This window comes from Priapulus caudatus, unplaced genomic scaffold (genome assembly GCF_000485595.1).
Source record: "Priapulus caudatus unplaced genomic scaffold, Priapulus_caudatus-5.0.1 Scaffold1069, whole genome shotgun sequence".
NCBI lineage: Eukaryota > Metazoa > Priapulida > Priapulimorpha > Priapulimorphida > Priapulidae > Priapulus > Priapulus caudatus.
In genome coordinates this window covers 76,454-91,750 of record NW_014578130.1, presented here as the reverse complement: position 1 = coordinate 91,750, position 15,297 = coordinate 76,454, and the positions used below count along the sequence as shown (strand labels likewise).

Below are 15,297 nucleotides of genomic sequence, written 5' to 3'. Positions count from 1 at the left end.
TAATTCATGCATATTATGATGCTAACCACATATAAAATAATAATTTTTGATGCAAAAATTACGTGTCTAAATTTATTCTGCACAACAAAGACAAATTCTCACACTGTTTAACGCGAGATCTGCCGAGAATCGATGAAGCGTTGCAAAACTTTAAAACAAGAGAACAAATGTCATACGTCATTTGTAAATGTCATTGTTTTGTTTTATTAGCCCGCGCTAGAAATTAATGGATTTTTGTACTGTTTTCAGAAAAACACACGAATTTTATTCATTATTTATATAAATATACATATAACTAATTGTAATTCGTCTAGTGTAAATATTAGTAAGGCGAGCGGGTCTAGGATCTCTTAAGTTAAGAGGTTAAAAGTACGCCAGCATTTTTAATTCTCTTAACCATTACGAAGCTTGCCTGGCAACGCTTACGAGAAAAAGTTAATGCTTAAGGTTAATGTTAAGACGACTAATTTGTTTCTGACAACGGCGCCCCAGGGCGTAAGAGTGAGGTATCGTACCGTCATGTTATTCCGCGCTCAGTCTGTTTCCGCGCCCCATCTTGAAATCGAATGTCTCCTGCGGAGATTTTCGGGATGCTGCTTGACGTCACAACCCGGAGATTTGACAGCACCAGGAACAAGTCACGGCATACTGAACGAAATGCTTTCGTATCAACGTGAAAAGCGTAAGATTTAAACTGATGTTGATGCCCAAAAGATACATAAATACCCCCTGCCCCCCACAAGTCCATTTATTGTCCATTTATAAAAAGTCTGCAGAAAAAGAAATACGGCTCGGAAAAATTCACTCTGAACGCCGATCATTTCCGTATCCATAGACGCTTGCGGTCACGTGATCGAAATGAGTTGCCCGGGGTGACTCAAAGAAAATACGAATGCCCAATTGAACCGCAAACGCATTTCTTATACAAAATAACAGAAACGTCGATTGAATGAAACAAGCATACTATTTACATGTAGGTGCCTGTAGACGCAAAATACCTTTCAACGTAGACGCAATTTTTCTATACACTTATAAACAGTATGTTGCCTGTTGTCAACATTTATGTACAACATATATAAATAATATGAAATGATTGATTGTGGAGAAAAAAAAGATAAACAAATAATTCATGATCAATATATATATAAAAATCAAATGATTGATATTACCAAAAATATTGATAAATAAACAAATAATAATTCAAAAAATAATATAGCTAGATGAATGCAATAGAAATGCTCATGCCAAAATAAATAATTAAATAATAAAATAGATGAATGCTAATTGATAAATAACTAAATACTAAATGTTTAAATTGAAAAAAATACAGTTCTGAAGCAACGATGAATGAGGAAAAATTTTTTTCATTGCCAGTCTTTCCGAAACCATCTCACCAAGTTTCGGACAAGATATTCACTGCTTACTGTGACAAAGGCTTAACCGCCTAGCATCATTGTAAGACGGGAATGGCTATTAAAGAGCTGCGCGAGGCTATCTTTTGGCGCTACCGGAGAGTCCAACATTGCTGACAGGGGTTAAAGCAGTAGTGGATATTGATACCATGCCCTCATGACCACCGCCACTGCCTTCACACAAGATGGAAGAGGTCAACTTGCATTGACCACGCTGAAGAGTCTTTGGCCAGCGTTGTCAATCTTTAGCTTTTTGATGCAGTAGTGTAATTATGCGCAACATAAATAGCAGATAGCAGTGAGAGTGCAAACTAACTCGTAAACTCCATTATCTACCACGGCCCGAGACATGTCTATTGTTCACATATAACGGATCCTCTACTTAGCCAGAGTCAACGCTACGCATAGAGCCGCTATATATGTTACATCCTTGTCTCCTTTATAAAAGAAAACTATTAAACACTAATTACGTGACCATTACTCAACAAACAAACATTACAGAGTCTCGACAAGAAATCTCTGCTTCCGCATTTCGTATAGAAGTAAAGATATACCATTCATCTTGAGTACATTAATGAAATCAGTCTTGCCCACTTGCCTTCAAACTGTCTGACTCATCTAAACACAACTTTCTAGTTAAACTGACTCGAATATAACTTGTCATGTCTGCGCCTACTTTGATTAATGATTGGTTCATCCTAGCGACTGTACTTCTCACAGAGTTAAGTTTGACCGGTTTGTAACCTTCCTGCCCACATCTCGACGACAACCCACTGGAGTGCGCTTGTCGCATGTCTTCAACTCAGATTGGGGTCTTTGGGAGCGCGACTGCCTGCGCATATTGGCCTGTCAGCGTGCCAGAATGATGCCAGCGGCAGCTCCTTGGGGAGAACTCGCGAATTGTATCCGGTGCATGCGCCAGAGGTCCTCAACTCCTGCACATCCAGTAGCTGCTGTGCTTCCTCTGCGATTTCCGTTTATGATGACGTCGGTTACGCCGCAAGCATCCTTCCGCCGATTCGTTTTCGACGTTGTACGCATCGTCGTGGACAACCTCTTGTTGCTACTGGTACCTTGTTGTCCACTCTTTCTGTCCTTGCGAAGGTGCAATACGCAACAGTGTCACCCACCGTGGCGGTTCTAGGTTTCTTGCCGCCACATTGTAAAGAGCCCGCCTGGTTCTCCTTACTCGCCTCTAGTTGACGAGCACAGCCATTTCGGAATCTGTACTGGTTTTAGTAGAGTTGCCTTTCATTGGCAGTAGCGCTTGAGTGCGCACGGTTCATTAACCGTTGAGCTGCCGACTGCTGTTCCATAGGACTGCCCGCAGGGGTATTGCGGAAGTCAGAAGCCAGCAGTAAATCAGTTTTTGAAACTTTCGGCTAGGTGCATAGCGTTTTGGCTGTCTTCACACCCTGTGTCGCTTCCCATTGCTTTTGCGGCGTAGCCTGGAGATGATGTCACATGATCAAATCCCCATTCTCTCAGCGAATACTGCGAAATTCCTCCGCACTGACTCGTGCGCGTTGTCGCTGTATTACCGTGTTCTGGTACACCGTGCCGTGCCAAACTGAGCCACGCACTTCTTATCACGTCGACGACTTCGTATCTGCGGAGATAGTCAACTTCCAGAATTTAGAGAAATAGTCATCACGTTATGAGGTAGTTTTTCTCATTTGTAATCCGCGAAACAAATCACACCCGACCTTTGACACGCGTTGGTGTCGGTATGTCATGCGGAAATGAGCAGTTTCCTCCTCTGACTGATTGCTTTTGTAGGTCGACAGCTCTCACAGCCGACTGACTGTACTCGCCCCGATCTCAGCATTCATGTTGGGGCCAATATTACAGTTTCATCGGCGCCCTTCGGAGACACCTTCGCATGCCGACGTTGAGACGAGTGAATTCTTTGAGTTATGGTCGGAATGCAGTCGACTTGGCTTATCACTACGCGTGCGGCTCGAAATACAACTCCAGCCTGCACTACGAGTTTCATCTCGCTACGTTGTAGTTAGGTCGTGACCTCCCTAGCAGTCATAGAGTAATTTTTCCGCGCCAGCCGATGTAGGATCACATCCTGTAGTACCTTAGAGTCTCATCCTTTGCTGCTCTCCCGTTGGCATCTCTTGTAGACGTGATCCGCTGATTGCGAATGTCTTGAGCCGATGTTTATGGTTCTGTGCTGTAGTCAGAGACTTCTGATCCTTCCATGTTGAGCATCTTTGTCTACCAGGAATGCGGACTGAGCAGTGTCCGCCTAGGTACATTGACTTTCAGGTGATACTATACTGTGTACGCTGCTACCTCTGTAAACGGTAGCAGCATTCGCTGCTTAAACGCTTCGGAGCGCGAGTGAAGAGGACTTCTTTAGCGACATTTCGCAGCAGTTTGTGATCACTTGGACGGACCTGCCTGACCGTACGTTGGTAGCTGGTGAATCTCTCCCGCAGTCCGAACACCACTGCATAGGAGTTCTTTCTCTATTTGCGCATAGCCCGTTTCTACATCTGTTGCAGTGCTCGCCACTTGCGAATGCAACGCAGTGACCATTTGAATGGAGAGCGGCTTCCCCAGTCCTTTATTTCCGATGCATCACATTGTAGAGTCACTTCTTCCTTTGCATTAAAGTAACGCAGTACTGGTGCGAGTCACCAGTCGTTTTATTCTCGCGCGCACCGCATTTGAGTGTGCTTTCCAGCCCAGCCCACTCCATTGTCTTCTGTGTCAGGCTTCCTTAGTGGTTCACCACTGGCTCACTCCAGTTCCAGGTAAGAACGTACTCAGGACGTCACAAATCCCAATGAATCGACGCACCGCCAGCACATCTTCGGTTCCGCGCATCTCTGTGACTGCTTTTCAACTTTCGCCGAGATCTGCTTGAGCCTTTAGCTGTGATTAGGCTGACCGACTGAAGCCGAACTTCTTTCTGCTCGAAGTCTGGGAGTTTGCCCTTATTGAGCTTCAACCCAATCGTAGACACCTTTCAGTAGAAATTCCTCAGTTTAACGTCATGATCGGCCGATGGCTCCTTCTCAGAGCTCCTTCGCCCAGTTAGCCAAGATGTCGGCTCCACAATACTGTGCACGCCAGGCAGACCCTCAACAGCCTGCTCCTGCCCTTCGCGGGTATTCTTCTGGTGCTGATGAAATACCGAACGGCAACCGAAGCCAGCGATATCTCCCGAAATGGAGTGTTAAATGTTCACGTGGAGTAGCGAGCTCTCTTTATTCTAGCTTTGTTCTACGCTGCCAAACCCAATTCTTTGCGTCCAATACGCTGAACACTTTGGCATTGTGTAGCCGCTCGCAAGATCTCCTCGATTAGTCGGCAGAGCGATAGTGACTTTCTCTTTAGTGCCTTGCTTCAGCGTCTTTAGGGTCTATGCAAAAATACGGTAGCTTCCCGGTTTCACTACCGCTGCACCATACTTGACACCCATGCCAGTAGCGTTCGGTCACAGCGAGCTATGACTCCATGCTCTCAAGCCTTGTCCAGCTTCATCCTTCAGCCCGATCCTTTATCGCCAATAGGGACGCTTCCTAGGCAGGATGTACGAACGGAATTACATCAGGCGTCGACACTCAGGTGGTATGTCCCTTTAAATCTTCCCGCCTACCCTTGGAAGATAAGCCTGCAAACTCGCCTTTGACAAGTGTCTGACGAACGTTGAGTGTTCAGGTACAATTGCTCTTACACTAGAATGTTTGCATGCGCCTGTATTGTAACCAAGGTTCATATTACTGTAATCAACGCGTTCCCGATCAGAGGTGTGCACTTTTTCATTCACCACCACAAAGTCTGCTTGTGTACTGATCGCATTCTTGACGGGTTATGTATCTCTAGTAAACATTTCCCTTGGAGTAAACAGTGTCCTGTTGAAACATTTTAAGGATGTTCTTGTAGTCTCATTTCTGCTGATTCGTGGTACCAAGTCCTTCGGTATAAATATACACGTTGCCACCACTGTCCACATTGAAAGTTACAGCCGTCGACCACCACGTCAAGGCTGCCAAAGCATTTCTCCTGAGCGCCGCCACAGAATTACAGGTTTCGGGGTGATCTTTGCGAGGTTGTCATGAAAACACAGAGCCTCATGATAATTCTCCACATCGTAATCATCCGTGACTAACGTTGATATGCTGCTCTCAGCCACCTTTACTATTCCAGCGAGGCTGCGTTTCTCCCCTTGTGCAGACTTTCACATTTTGCCTCGATGGGTTGCCGGTTTGTGGCCATTTTCTGCAGATTTGTGCATACGCAGGACATAGCTCTCGTTTCAGTAGCATGGTGTCCTTGCCACAGTACAAACATTCTCTAGCGTTTGGTTTTCTTGCCCTTGGTGAGCGGTGTCCCTCTTCTACCTTTGTAGTCTGGACATACGCGTACACCTTCGCTTTGTGTAATACCGCACTTTCGTGTAGCTTCTGCCTCTGCAGGCTGCCACCTCACTAAACTGTTACATTTTGTTCTCGTGCGAGCTCTGACCTGCTCTAGCTAAGCGTCAATAGTTTTATCACAGTGTTAGCTCAGGAGTTCCAATAGCCTTCTCTCAGATGCTGGTCTTTTACACTGCCCATACCAGTTTTATCTCGCAACTAACGAGTCAGCTAGATCCCCAAAGTTGACACTGTTGAGCACAGCTCTTCACAATGGTTGATAAATTTGTTTATATAATATAAATGAGTGTTTCGTCACCTTGTACACGCCAATATTAAACTTGAAACGCTCTATTAGCTCCTCGTTTTCTTCGGTTGACAGTAGTGTGTCAACATTGGTCGAGAAACAATTTCTATCGTTCTGTCTTCCTCCTGCCTGCTCCCATCCTGTGTCGTGGTAAATTTCGCGACTTCAGGCCTATCAGGTATTCAGCGTTTTTAATTTTCTCAAACTCTCTCCGTGTTCTTTGAGTGCTAGCCAGCATATCATACAAACTCTTTCCGCTCCACTTCTTCCAGTCATTCGCGCGAAGACTGGGCCCCGGCTCTTAGAATTAAATTCTAACTTCTGAGGTGTGAGGAGACGCTTGCAAGAGCCATAGCCTAGCAGTACTTGCCACACAGTCTACTGTAGTCCTTTTTCAGGCAACTCACGCCACAGGCTGTCCGCCAGTCGGAGCCACTTCGGAACTTTCAGTGAAGTTCGTACGGAACTGTACAGTCAAGCTTCCACTGTGACTGTTCACAGTTCAGGCACTTCTGACACCATGTTCAAATCTTTAGTTTGATGAGTAGTGTAATTATGCACAGACATAATAGCAGATAAGAGTGAGAGTGAAACTAACTGTAAACTCCATTTATTACCAACGCCCGAGACATGTTCTATTGTTTCCATATAACGGATCCTCTAACTTAGCCAGAGTCAACGCTACGCATGAGCGCTATATATTGTTACAAGCGTGGGTTATGGATATAGTCGGGCTGAGGTTTTGAACATTGCCAGTGATTATGCATATGATTTGGGAAAACGTGATAAAGAGCATCCTCTCAGCTTTCAATGGTTCTACAATTTCATGAACAGATGGCCGGAATTGGACCTCAAGAAACCAAGAGAGCTGGCACTTCAGAGAGCACGTGCAACATCGGAGGACTGTGTGAGTCAGTATTTTGATACTTTGGAGGATATTATTTTGAAGTACAATCTCACTGAGAAGCCTGAGAGAATTTATAATGTTGATGAGAAGGGCCTTTCGATGGATCATAAACCACCCAATATTGTCACTGCCGCTGACTGTACCATGTGCTGTCACCTCGGGAAACCGAACCACAGTAACTGTTCTAGGATGTGAAATGCAGTTGGCCAGAGCATACCGCCCTACTTCATTTTCCCTGGCAAGCGCATGCATGACGAGTTGATGGAGGGCAAGACACCAGCGAGCTGATGGTACTGTTTCAGACTCGGGCTGGTCCAATTCTGTGATTTCCAGAAATACTGGATGAACACTCCTGGAGTTTGTTCAGGTCCGATCTCCGGAGGAACCAGTGCTGCTACTGTGTGATGGGCACAAATCTCACATTTCTCTAAGTCTCATTGAATGGGCCAAGGAACAGAATTTGATTTTATTTGTATTGCCTGCATACACAAGTCATGTGCTCCGGCCTCTTGATGTTGGTTGTTTTGGCCCATTCCAGAGAATTTATCAGAATGAGTGTCATAAATTCATGCGTTCCCACTCATCTTCATCTATCTCCAGATTCAGCATCTGCGACCTTGCTTGCCGGTCCTACACCCGTGCCTTGTCCGCCGAAAACCTACAGAGCTCCTTTCGGAAGGCAGGAATATACCCTCTAAACAAGTCGGCTGTTGACCGGAGCCAGTTTCTACCATCTACAGTGTTTGTTCAGGGGGAGAATGATGTCGCAACTGAGGAAAAGACCGAGGACAAACAGACGGAGGCTGAGAAGGACAAACACCAGGAGAGCGAGAAGGATACACAGAAGGGGGACACAGAGAAAGACACAGAGAAAGGAGAGACAGAGAAGGACACACAGAAGAGAGTAACAAAGGAAAAGAATTTTTTCGAGGAAAAGGAGAATGTTGTTTTAAAGAAAGCCAGGCATGTTGTAAAAAGGGCATACCTCAGTACTATTGTTGCTGGACAACCCATTACTGAGACTGACATCACCAAGAAAATTGAGGAACACCAGCAGAGGGTCAGCAAATCAAAAAAGTCACGTCCCGCCCCTTTGAAGTCTGCCAAAGTCAGCAAAAAAAGCAAGAAAAGCAGCCACAAAAAATGAAGAACAAAGCAGGACCAGGCCCATCCAGTGACAGACCAGGCCCATCCAGTGACAGACCAGGCCCATCCAGTGACAGACCAGGCCCATCCAGTGACAGACCAGGCCCATCCAGTGACAGACCAGGCCCCTGCGGTGACAGACCAGGCCCATCCGGTGACAGACCAGGCCCATCCGGCGACAGACCAGGCCCATCTGGTGATAAACCAGGCCCATCCGGTGACCATATACACGTTTACAGCAGCGAGGACGACAGTGACAGCCCGAGTGACGTGGACGACGATGAGAAATGTTGTGTCTGCAAAAAATTCCAACCGAAAGAATTATCAAGATGTGTGTCTGTTGTCTTCACCAAATGGGGACTGTGTGACATCGAGGAATGTCAGCACTGGGTGCACCTGAAATACTGCTGTGACGTGTCAGTTCTGCGTCGCCATGACAAATTCTTCTGTCCCTGCCATGGAATCCCCTGTAAACAATAAATTGCTTACATTTGAGGGGGAGGGGGGGGCAAAAAATCTCTTTCCAGTGCAATTATGTATATTTATATATAATATAATGCATATATATGCATATATATATATAATAAAATATAATAATATATAATATATAATATAATATAATATAATAATATATTATAATAATATAATATAATAATATATAATATAATACATATATATAATAATAATAATATAATATAATAATAATATATAATATATTATATATAATATAATATAATAATATATAATATAATACATAATTTAATGAGTGTAAATATAATGTACATACATTAAAGTTATACATTTTTCTTGGAAGATTCTTTTTTCCATCAAACTGTCCTGATTACCTGATTAATATGTTAGGGATATGATACTGTTTTTTTCTCTACTGAGTATACACCTGAAAAGTATTTGCTCCCTTTCAATGTTTTCAATGATTTTGTTCATAAATGTGTTGATGTATAGTATATATTATATATGTATACCTAGCTTGCATTGTTGTATTTCCGTATGTTATTGTCATAAATTTCATTATTTGTATCATAAAAATTATTGTTTTTTGTCAGTGCGTTTAACCTTGTTATGTGACAGTTTCGTTTCGTTGTCAAACTATTTGTTTCCATTGCGGAAATTATATTTGCCATGGGGGCGCGGAAACTGATGACGTAGCGGAAATCCGGCCTGGCCGATCGCGGTCATGTTTGAAGGTAAGTCAGGTTGTCGGAAAAGCTCACGATATTTTTCGTGTCTGCAAAACATTCACCTATCGAAGTACTGTCTATGTACTGAATAAATATTTAGTATGTCTCGTGTGTATTACGGGAGGAGTGAATATATCCTTAGGGGCGCGAAAACCCATAAGGCAAGGATAGTAGGCCCTACTAGAAAGGGAATGTTCGGCTGCTTGATGTGAGAAAACGCAATTTCATCCACATACTTCGTCTTTCATGATTCATCGTTAGCACTAGCAGGCAACTGTACCGTGTACGCGGGCTAGGCTATAGACTATATAGTCGGTGCAAATACACTTTATGACGTCCAGTATGGCGGCGCAGTATGGGGGCGCCTAACCCTAACCCTAACCCTAACCCTAACCCTAATTCTAACCCTAACCCTAACCCTAACCCTAAACCTAACCCTAACCCTAACAATAACAGTTGTTAGGGTTAGGGTTAGGGTTAGGCGCCCCCATACTGCGCCGCCATACTGGACGTCATAAAGTGTATTTGCACCATATAGTCTTATACTTATACTTAGTTATACTTATAAGTTATAGACTCAAAGGAACAGTAGCCCCTAGGTTCTAGGGTTATTTTCAGCTAATTTAGGTTATAATTGCGCTGCATAAAAAGTTTCATGGTTCAATCACCATTAGAAATATTTTTTTTTAATGTTTTAAAACTAACGACTACCGTACAGTTTGATTACAACGACGGTGGCGCTGTCGTACCCAAACTTGGAATCTGCAAAATCTCGAGATTGTGCAGCGATTGTGCTGCCCAAACTGCGGATTCCCTAGTTTGGCTGAACAATCTCAAGATTGGGCAAACTGAAAACAGTCGGTGATTCAACAACTGCTCATAGCCAAGGCTCATAGCGAGTGTGTGGCGTGCGTGGTGCAAACTAGGAAGAGATTTATCTCATATTTATCCAATCATTTATTATAATTATTTAATATTTATACAAAGGTGCCAAACACATTGAGGAAAGAAGGTATACGACCTTATAGTTATGATATAACATTTGAAATCCGAATACTCATATGTGTGTGCAAGCCCTGTTTACCTCTGTTTGCCCAATCTCAAGATTGGTTGCCCAAACTGCAGATGCGCTGAAATTCCAAGTTTGTGCAAGATTCCAAGTTTGGGCACAACAGCGCCACTCAAAGCGCACGGTCTGAGAAGTTGCGCAAAACCACTTTCCAGCCAAGGGCAAGGGCTACAGACCGAGGGTATTTCTTATTTATTCATTTAAAAGCAAAAGGAATGTAATATCTTATAAACGACATATAGTTTCAGTTATAATATGGATAAATTTGCCCTAAAATGAATACCGGTATCGTTCGGTTAAATAGCATTTGGGTATAAATATAATTGCACTTTTGTGATTAGCCCTCGGTCATTTACCTGCAAAATAAAAATGCAAATACGCAACTTTTTCAGGGTGGCAGCACGGTCGCGGGTTTTTTACGATAACGCATCTTCATTCAAAATTTGAAGATGATCCGAGAAGAACTGCAGCCGGTAGAGCGCTCACAAGGAAATCTCTGCGGCGGCGGCGGCGGCGGCGGCGCGACGATGCCAAATCCATAGTATCCCCACGAACTTCGTTCGGGGGATACAATAATTTGTCATTATTAGCTCCTGATATATATCAAGAGTAGATAATAACATAATGTGTTATTATCTACTCTTGATATATATAGTGTACATGCATGTGGGCGTACACGTACATCTATGAATATTTGTTTACGTATGGTTGATGAATCTCTCAATTGATTTGTGTTTCAGATGATAAGGTTTGATGGTGTGTTGGCTTCCCAAGGCTGTACATAATCCTCAAACACTGATGCTACTTACAACACTGTCAGCTTGCTTCCATCCAAGTCTACACAACTAAGAAGGTGTATATACACATGAAATATCATTTTGCTGCAAAACTGAGCATTTTTTGATATTCCATGTAAGACGACTATGATATCATTAGTTTGCCTGTGATTCCCACTCAGTGATGGTGGTTCTTCTAGTCTGTACAGACACAGTTGTTTGTCGTAAATCATATTTACTAGGGGGTGTAACAATTCATCGATACATCGGTGAATCACGATACAGAGGCCCACGATACGATAATCGATACGCAGTGTCCTTGTACTGATACAAACTACACGGTTAAACTGTTGAACAGTGAATAAGGCAAGCTAAACTATTTTTAATAAAGAACATGTAATTCCTTTTAAATCTTTTATTTTATGAAGTCCGTCTCAGCGTTACGTATATCAGGAATTACAAGCAATGTATCGCAATACGTATCGTATCGTGAACTACGTATCGTGACCCGAGTGTATCGTGACACCTCTAATATTTGCACTACAAAATTGGTATGTTTGTTGTAACCCTGCAATTATATTGCCAGCATTCACCAGGAGAAAATATCCAAGCAGATTAGAAATCACAAACAATAATCTTAGTTAGTGTATTTAAGTAACAAAACATAAAGCATTAGCTTGTTGGGTACAATTTTAGTCTATATTTTGGGTGCAATTTGGGAGTTCAATCTTCTTGGAGTAACAAAGTATTATATAATTTGAGATGAATTGAGGTGCTTACCAAGGATTCAATGTGGTTGGGTGTTATTGTAACCTGGGATGTAAATACTGTTATTAAAACTGTTGAAATGCACTTGAAATGCAAACTTGTGAGCAATTTGTGTTCTTTGGGAAAACTGTATGTGTGTGTTTGACAGTATAGATGTAGATGGATAGAATCTATTGCTCATAAAACTGCTAGATTCTGTAGCTCGTTTGGATCAAATATATCTATAGTCAATACTATAGATATATTCATGGTAATGTTTAATAATGCCTTCAAAGTGCAAATGAATGAATCAACCATTACACAGGTGGAAGACCGTAAACTGCCATAAAAAGAGGTAATCTTCTTGGAAGGTTGCCAATAGTATATATAACCTACTTATAGGACCTTCCAAGCTGCCAAATTTGTATATGTATATCTTAATTGTATTTTAGCTGTACGCAACGAACTGGTAGCGCAGTAGATATCCAGACTATGCTGTCTCTTCTCATACAAGTCTTTAAAGCTGTTACTGGGAAGTGTGTGCACACACGTACATGTATGCACGTGTAATTGTGTACATAAAACAAAGTTTATCTCAGTTATTATGGATCTAACTGAGATAAACTTATTTTTATGTGAACTATAGAGATCCGATGAAATTATTCAATCACACAATATTGTACATTTCCTTTTTTCAAATTAAAGTTCATGTTATACTATGTGAGCTACACGTGTAGTGACATTTTTGAGGTAGATGTTCACCTGAAAATCACGGTTTTTAATGAGAAATCGAAATTGTAATGCATCATGAATAGAAAGTAGTGTGACGATAAGGAATTATGTTAAGCTCTATAAACAGTAGAGTCCTTAATGAATCACCATGTTATCGTGTAATTTCTCTATTACAGTATTAGGTACGTTTAATAAACCTATTGTTCCTCGGTACCACTATGGCGGGGGTTTTCATAACAGTCTCATCTACATGTAATTGATAAGATGTGTAGCTCAATGAACTAACTACGGCGCTGTGCTTTGTTGACCCCCTTCATAAGTGCTCTAGCATTACTCATTCTAGATATGACATCGTACTACAAAATATTTACCAGGAATTTATTTACCATAATATCAAGAGCGGGTTAATGCGCTCTTGATAATATAATATTTATATAGGATTTTACTATACCATTCCTTGACTGAATTGATGATTTCCATGCTTAACTCTTACACGATTAGTTAATGTAAGGATATAGTCTATTTATCTATAGTGATCTTAATAAAGACAAATGAGAATCCGTCGTTTAGCACGATCCATTTCAGTCACAGAACTGTTCGTGGACGTTAGATCCATGCCATATTTACTCCTGGTGAGAACTAATCGGGTTCAGTTGTTGTTAGGAAAACCTTTACGTGGAGTGGAGGACAAGTTTACATGGATATTAGGAAACTATCACGTATATGGTTCCATGGCTCGAGGTATTTGGATTCTGTTTTAGTAAGAGTTTACTTTGTATGTGCTATACATATTTCGTTTAATGCTGATTGATAATAAACAGTAACACAGTACTAAACTGAATTTATTCGTAGGGGTCAATTTAACCACTTATAGTTAACATTATATAGTAACCATTCGTTTTTATGTCGGGAAGTCGGCAAAGAGAGTACGTAGGTCCTATCTCGGGTGCACTACCTGTGTATGTTCTAAAGGGAATTTGGTTTTCGCCCCTGTTACTATGACCATAATTGTACAATTATTTCATTCGCTCTGTGACAAAATGTTGTGCTTATGATTAATTCGATTTGAGTCTGAGTAGAATAATTATGGTTGTACGTATATTTTTTAGCTTTATGATCATACTTGTTTGTCCGTGGGCACTATATGTAATGTTTTTGTGGTGTAAATAAAATCAGTTACATTCTTTTTAAAATTTTAAGATACATTCTATTTGCATCTCTATGTTTACCGAACCCGCGCACAGACGCACGCGCGCACAGACACACGCGCAGACAGCATTAGTTAACTAACACCAGCTAGGACTGTAGCTTCTTGGGGGGGGGGAGGGATCAGTCCCCTAGGTTATGTAATGAAGTCAAATAAATCATGTAAATAACCCTAAAATATGCGAGGTTCATAGGGTATTTATTCGTGAATTCCTCATCCCAGACCTACCCCTGTCACACTCTGCTCTGGGAGCTGCCGCCAATCCGCCGTTGCCACTACTCTGCCAAAGCACAAAAGTTTGTTTTGCCCCTCCCCCACCCCAAGGAATTTGCTCAGGCTACAGTCTTATTATTAATAACATAATGAGAGATTAGGAGTGATCACGTCGACGGTATATGTGAAGTTACTGGAGGGCATGCACTCCCTAAATTAAAATTCGAATTGAAACAAAATATTCCTTCATTCATTTGATAGAGGTTGGTCTTACAGCTGCATGTCATATAGGACAGGTATCAATAATGTAGGACCCTAATATCGCTATGTAGCTATTGAGTGTTATAATTTTTACTATTGTTATGCGTGTTATAAGCATATATGAACCCTATTATTAGGAAAGAGAAGCAGTGGGATTTATTCTTATATCAAGCTACTGCAAGGAGCATTTGTTCTCCATTATAAATTGAAGCATTTTTACCCAAAATATACTGGTCATATTGGCTACATAGTACATACAGCTTCCTCTCTCCCTCTAACCATCACGACTTCCTCTCTCGCTCTAACCATCACGGCTTCCTCTCTCCCTCTAACCATCACGGCTTTCTCTCTCCCTCTAACCATCACGGCTTTCTCTCTCCCTCTAACCATCACAGCTTCCTCTCATCCTCTAACCATCACAGCTTCCTCTCTCCCTCTAACCATTACGGCTTCTCCCTTCCTCTCTCAGGCATGTCGCGGCTTCCCCCTTCCTCTCTCAGGCATGTCGCGGCTTCCCCCTTCCTCTCTCCCTCTAACCATCACAGCTTCCTTAATTTCTCCCTCTAACCATCACGGCTTCCTTTTTCTCTCTCGTAATTAATAGTGTAATTAGTAATTAGTAATTAATAGTGTAATTGGTAATTAATAGTGTACTTAATAAACAATAATGTAATTAGTAATTAGTAATTAATAGTGTACTTAATAAACAATAGTGTAATTAGTAATTAGTAATTAATAGTGTAATTAGTAATTAATAGTGTACTTAATAAACAATAGTGTAATTAGTAATTAATAATTAATAGTGTAATTAGTAATTAATAGTGTAATTAATAAACAATAGTGTAATTAGTAATTAATAATTAATAGTGTAATTAGTAATTAATAGTGTACTTAATAAACAATAGTGTAATTAGTAATTAGTAATTAATCGTGCAATTAGTAATT

General features: G+C 41.5%; 2 protein-coding genes across 4 annotated transcripts in view; both read left to right on the top strand.

The window, feature by feature from the left end:
* Positions 1 to 13,870, top strand: part of LOC106815230 (ubiquitin-conjugating enzyme E2 W-like) — a 26,102-nt gene extending 12,232 nt beyond the window's left edge. For both annotated transcript variants that reach the window (XM_014819660.1, XM_014819659.1), the window contains exon 6: positions 11,157 to 13,870. In XM_014819660.1, the coding sequence (XP_014675146.1) occupies positions 11,157 to 11,170 (14 nt within the window). In that variant the 3' untranslated portion in view covers positions 11,171 to 13,870. The remainder of the gene's footprint in view (positions 1 to 11,156) is intronic.
* The window catches only part of LOC106815228 (transcription initiation factor TFIID subunit 8-like), an 18,029-nt gene continuing 12,049 nt past the window's right edge, over positions 9,318 to 15,297 (top strand). The window contains exon 1 of one of the 2 annotated variants that reach the window (XM_014819656.1): positions 9,318 to 9,353. In XM_014819656.1, the coding sequence (XP_014675142.1) occupies positions 9,344 to 9,353 (10 nt within the window). In that variant the 5' untranslated portion in view covers positions 9,318 to 9,343. Of the gene's footprint in view, positions 9,354 to 9,384; positions 9,556 to 15,297 lie in introns of those variants that run through there. The other variant, XM_014819658.1, reaches the window with a different exon arrangement.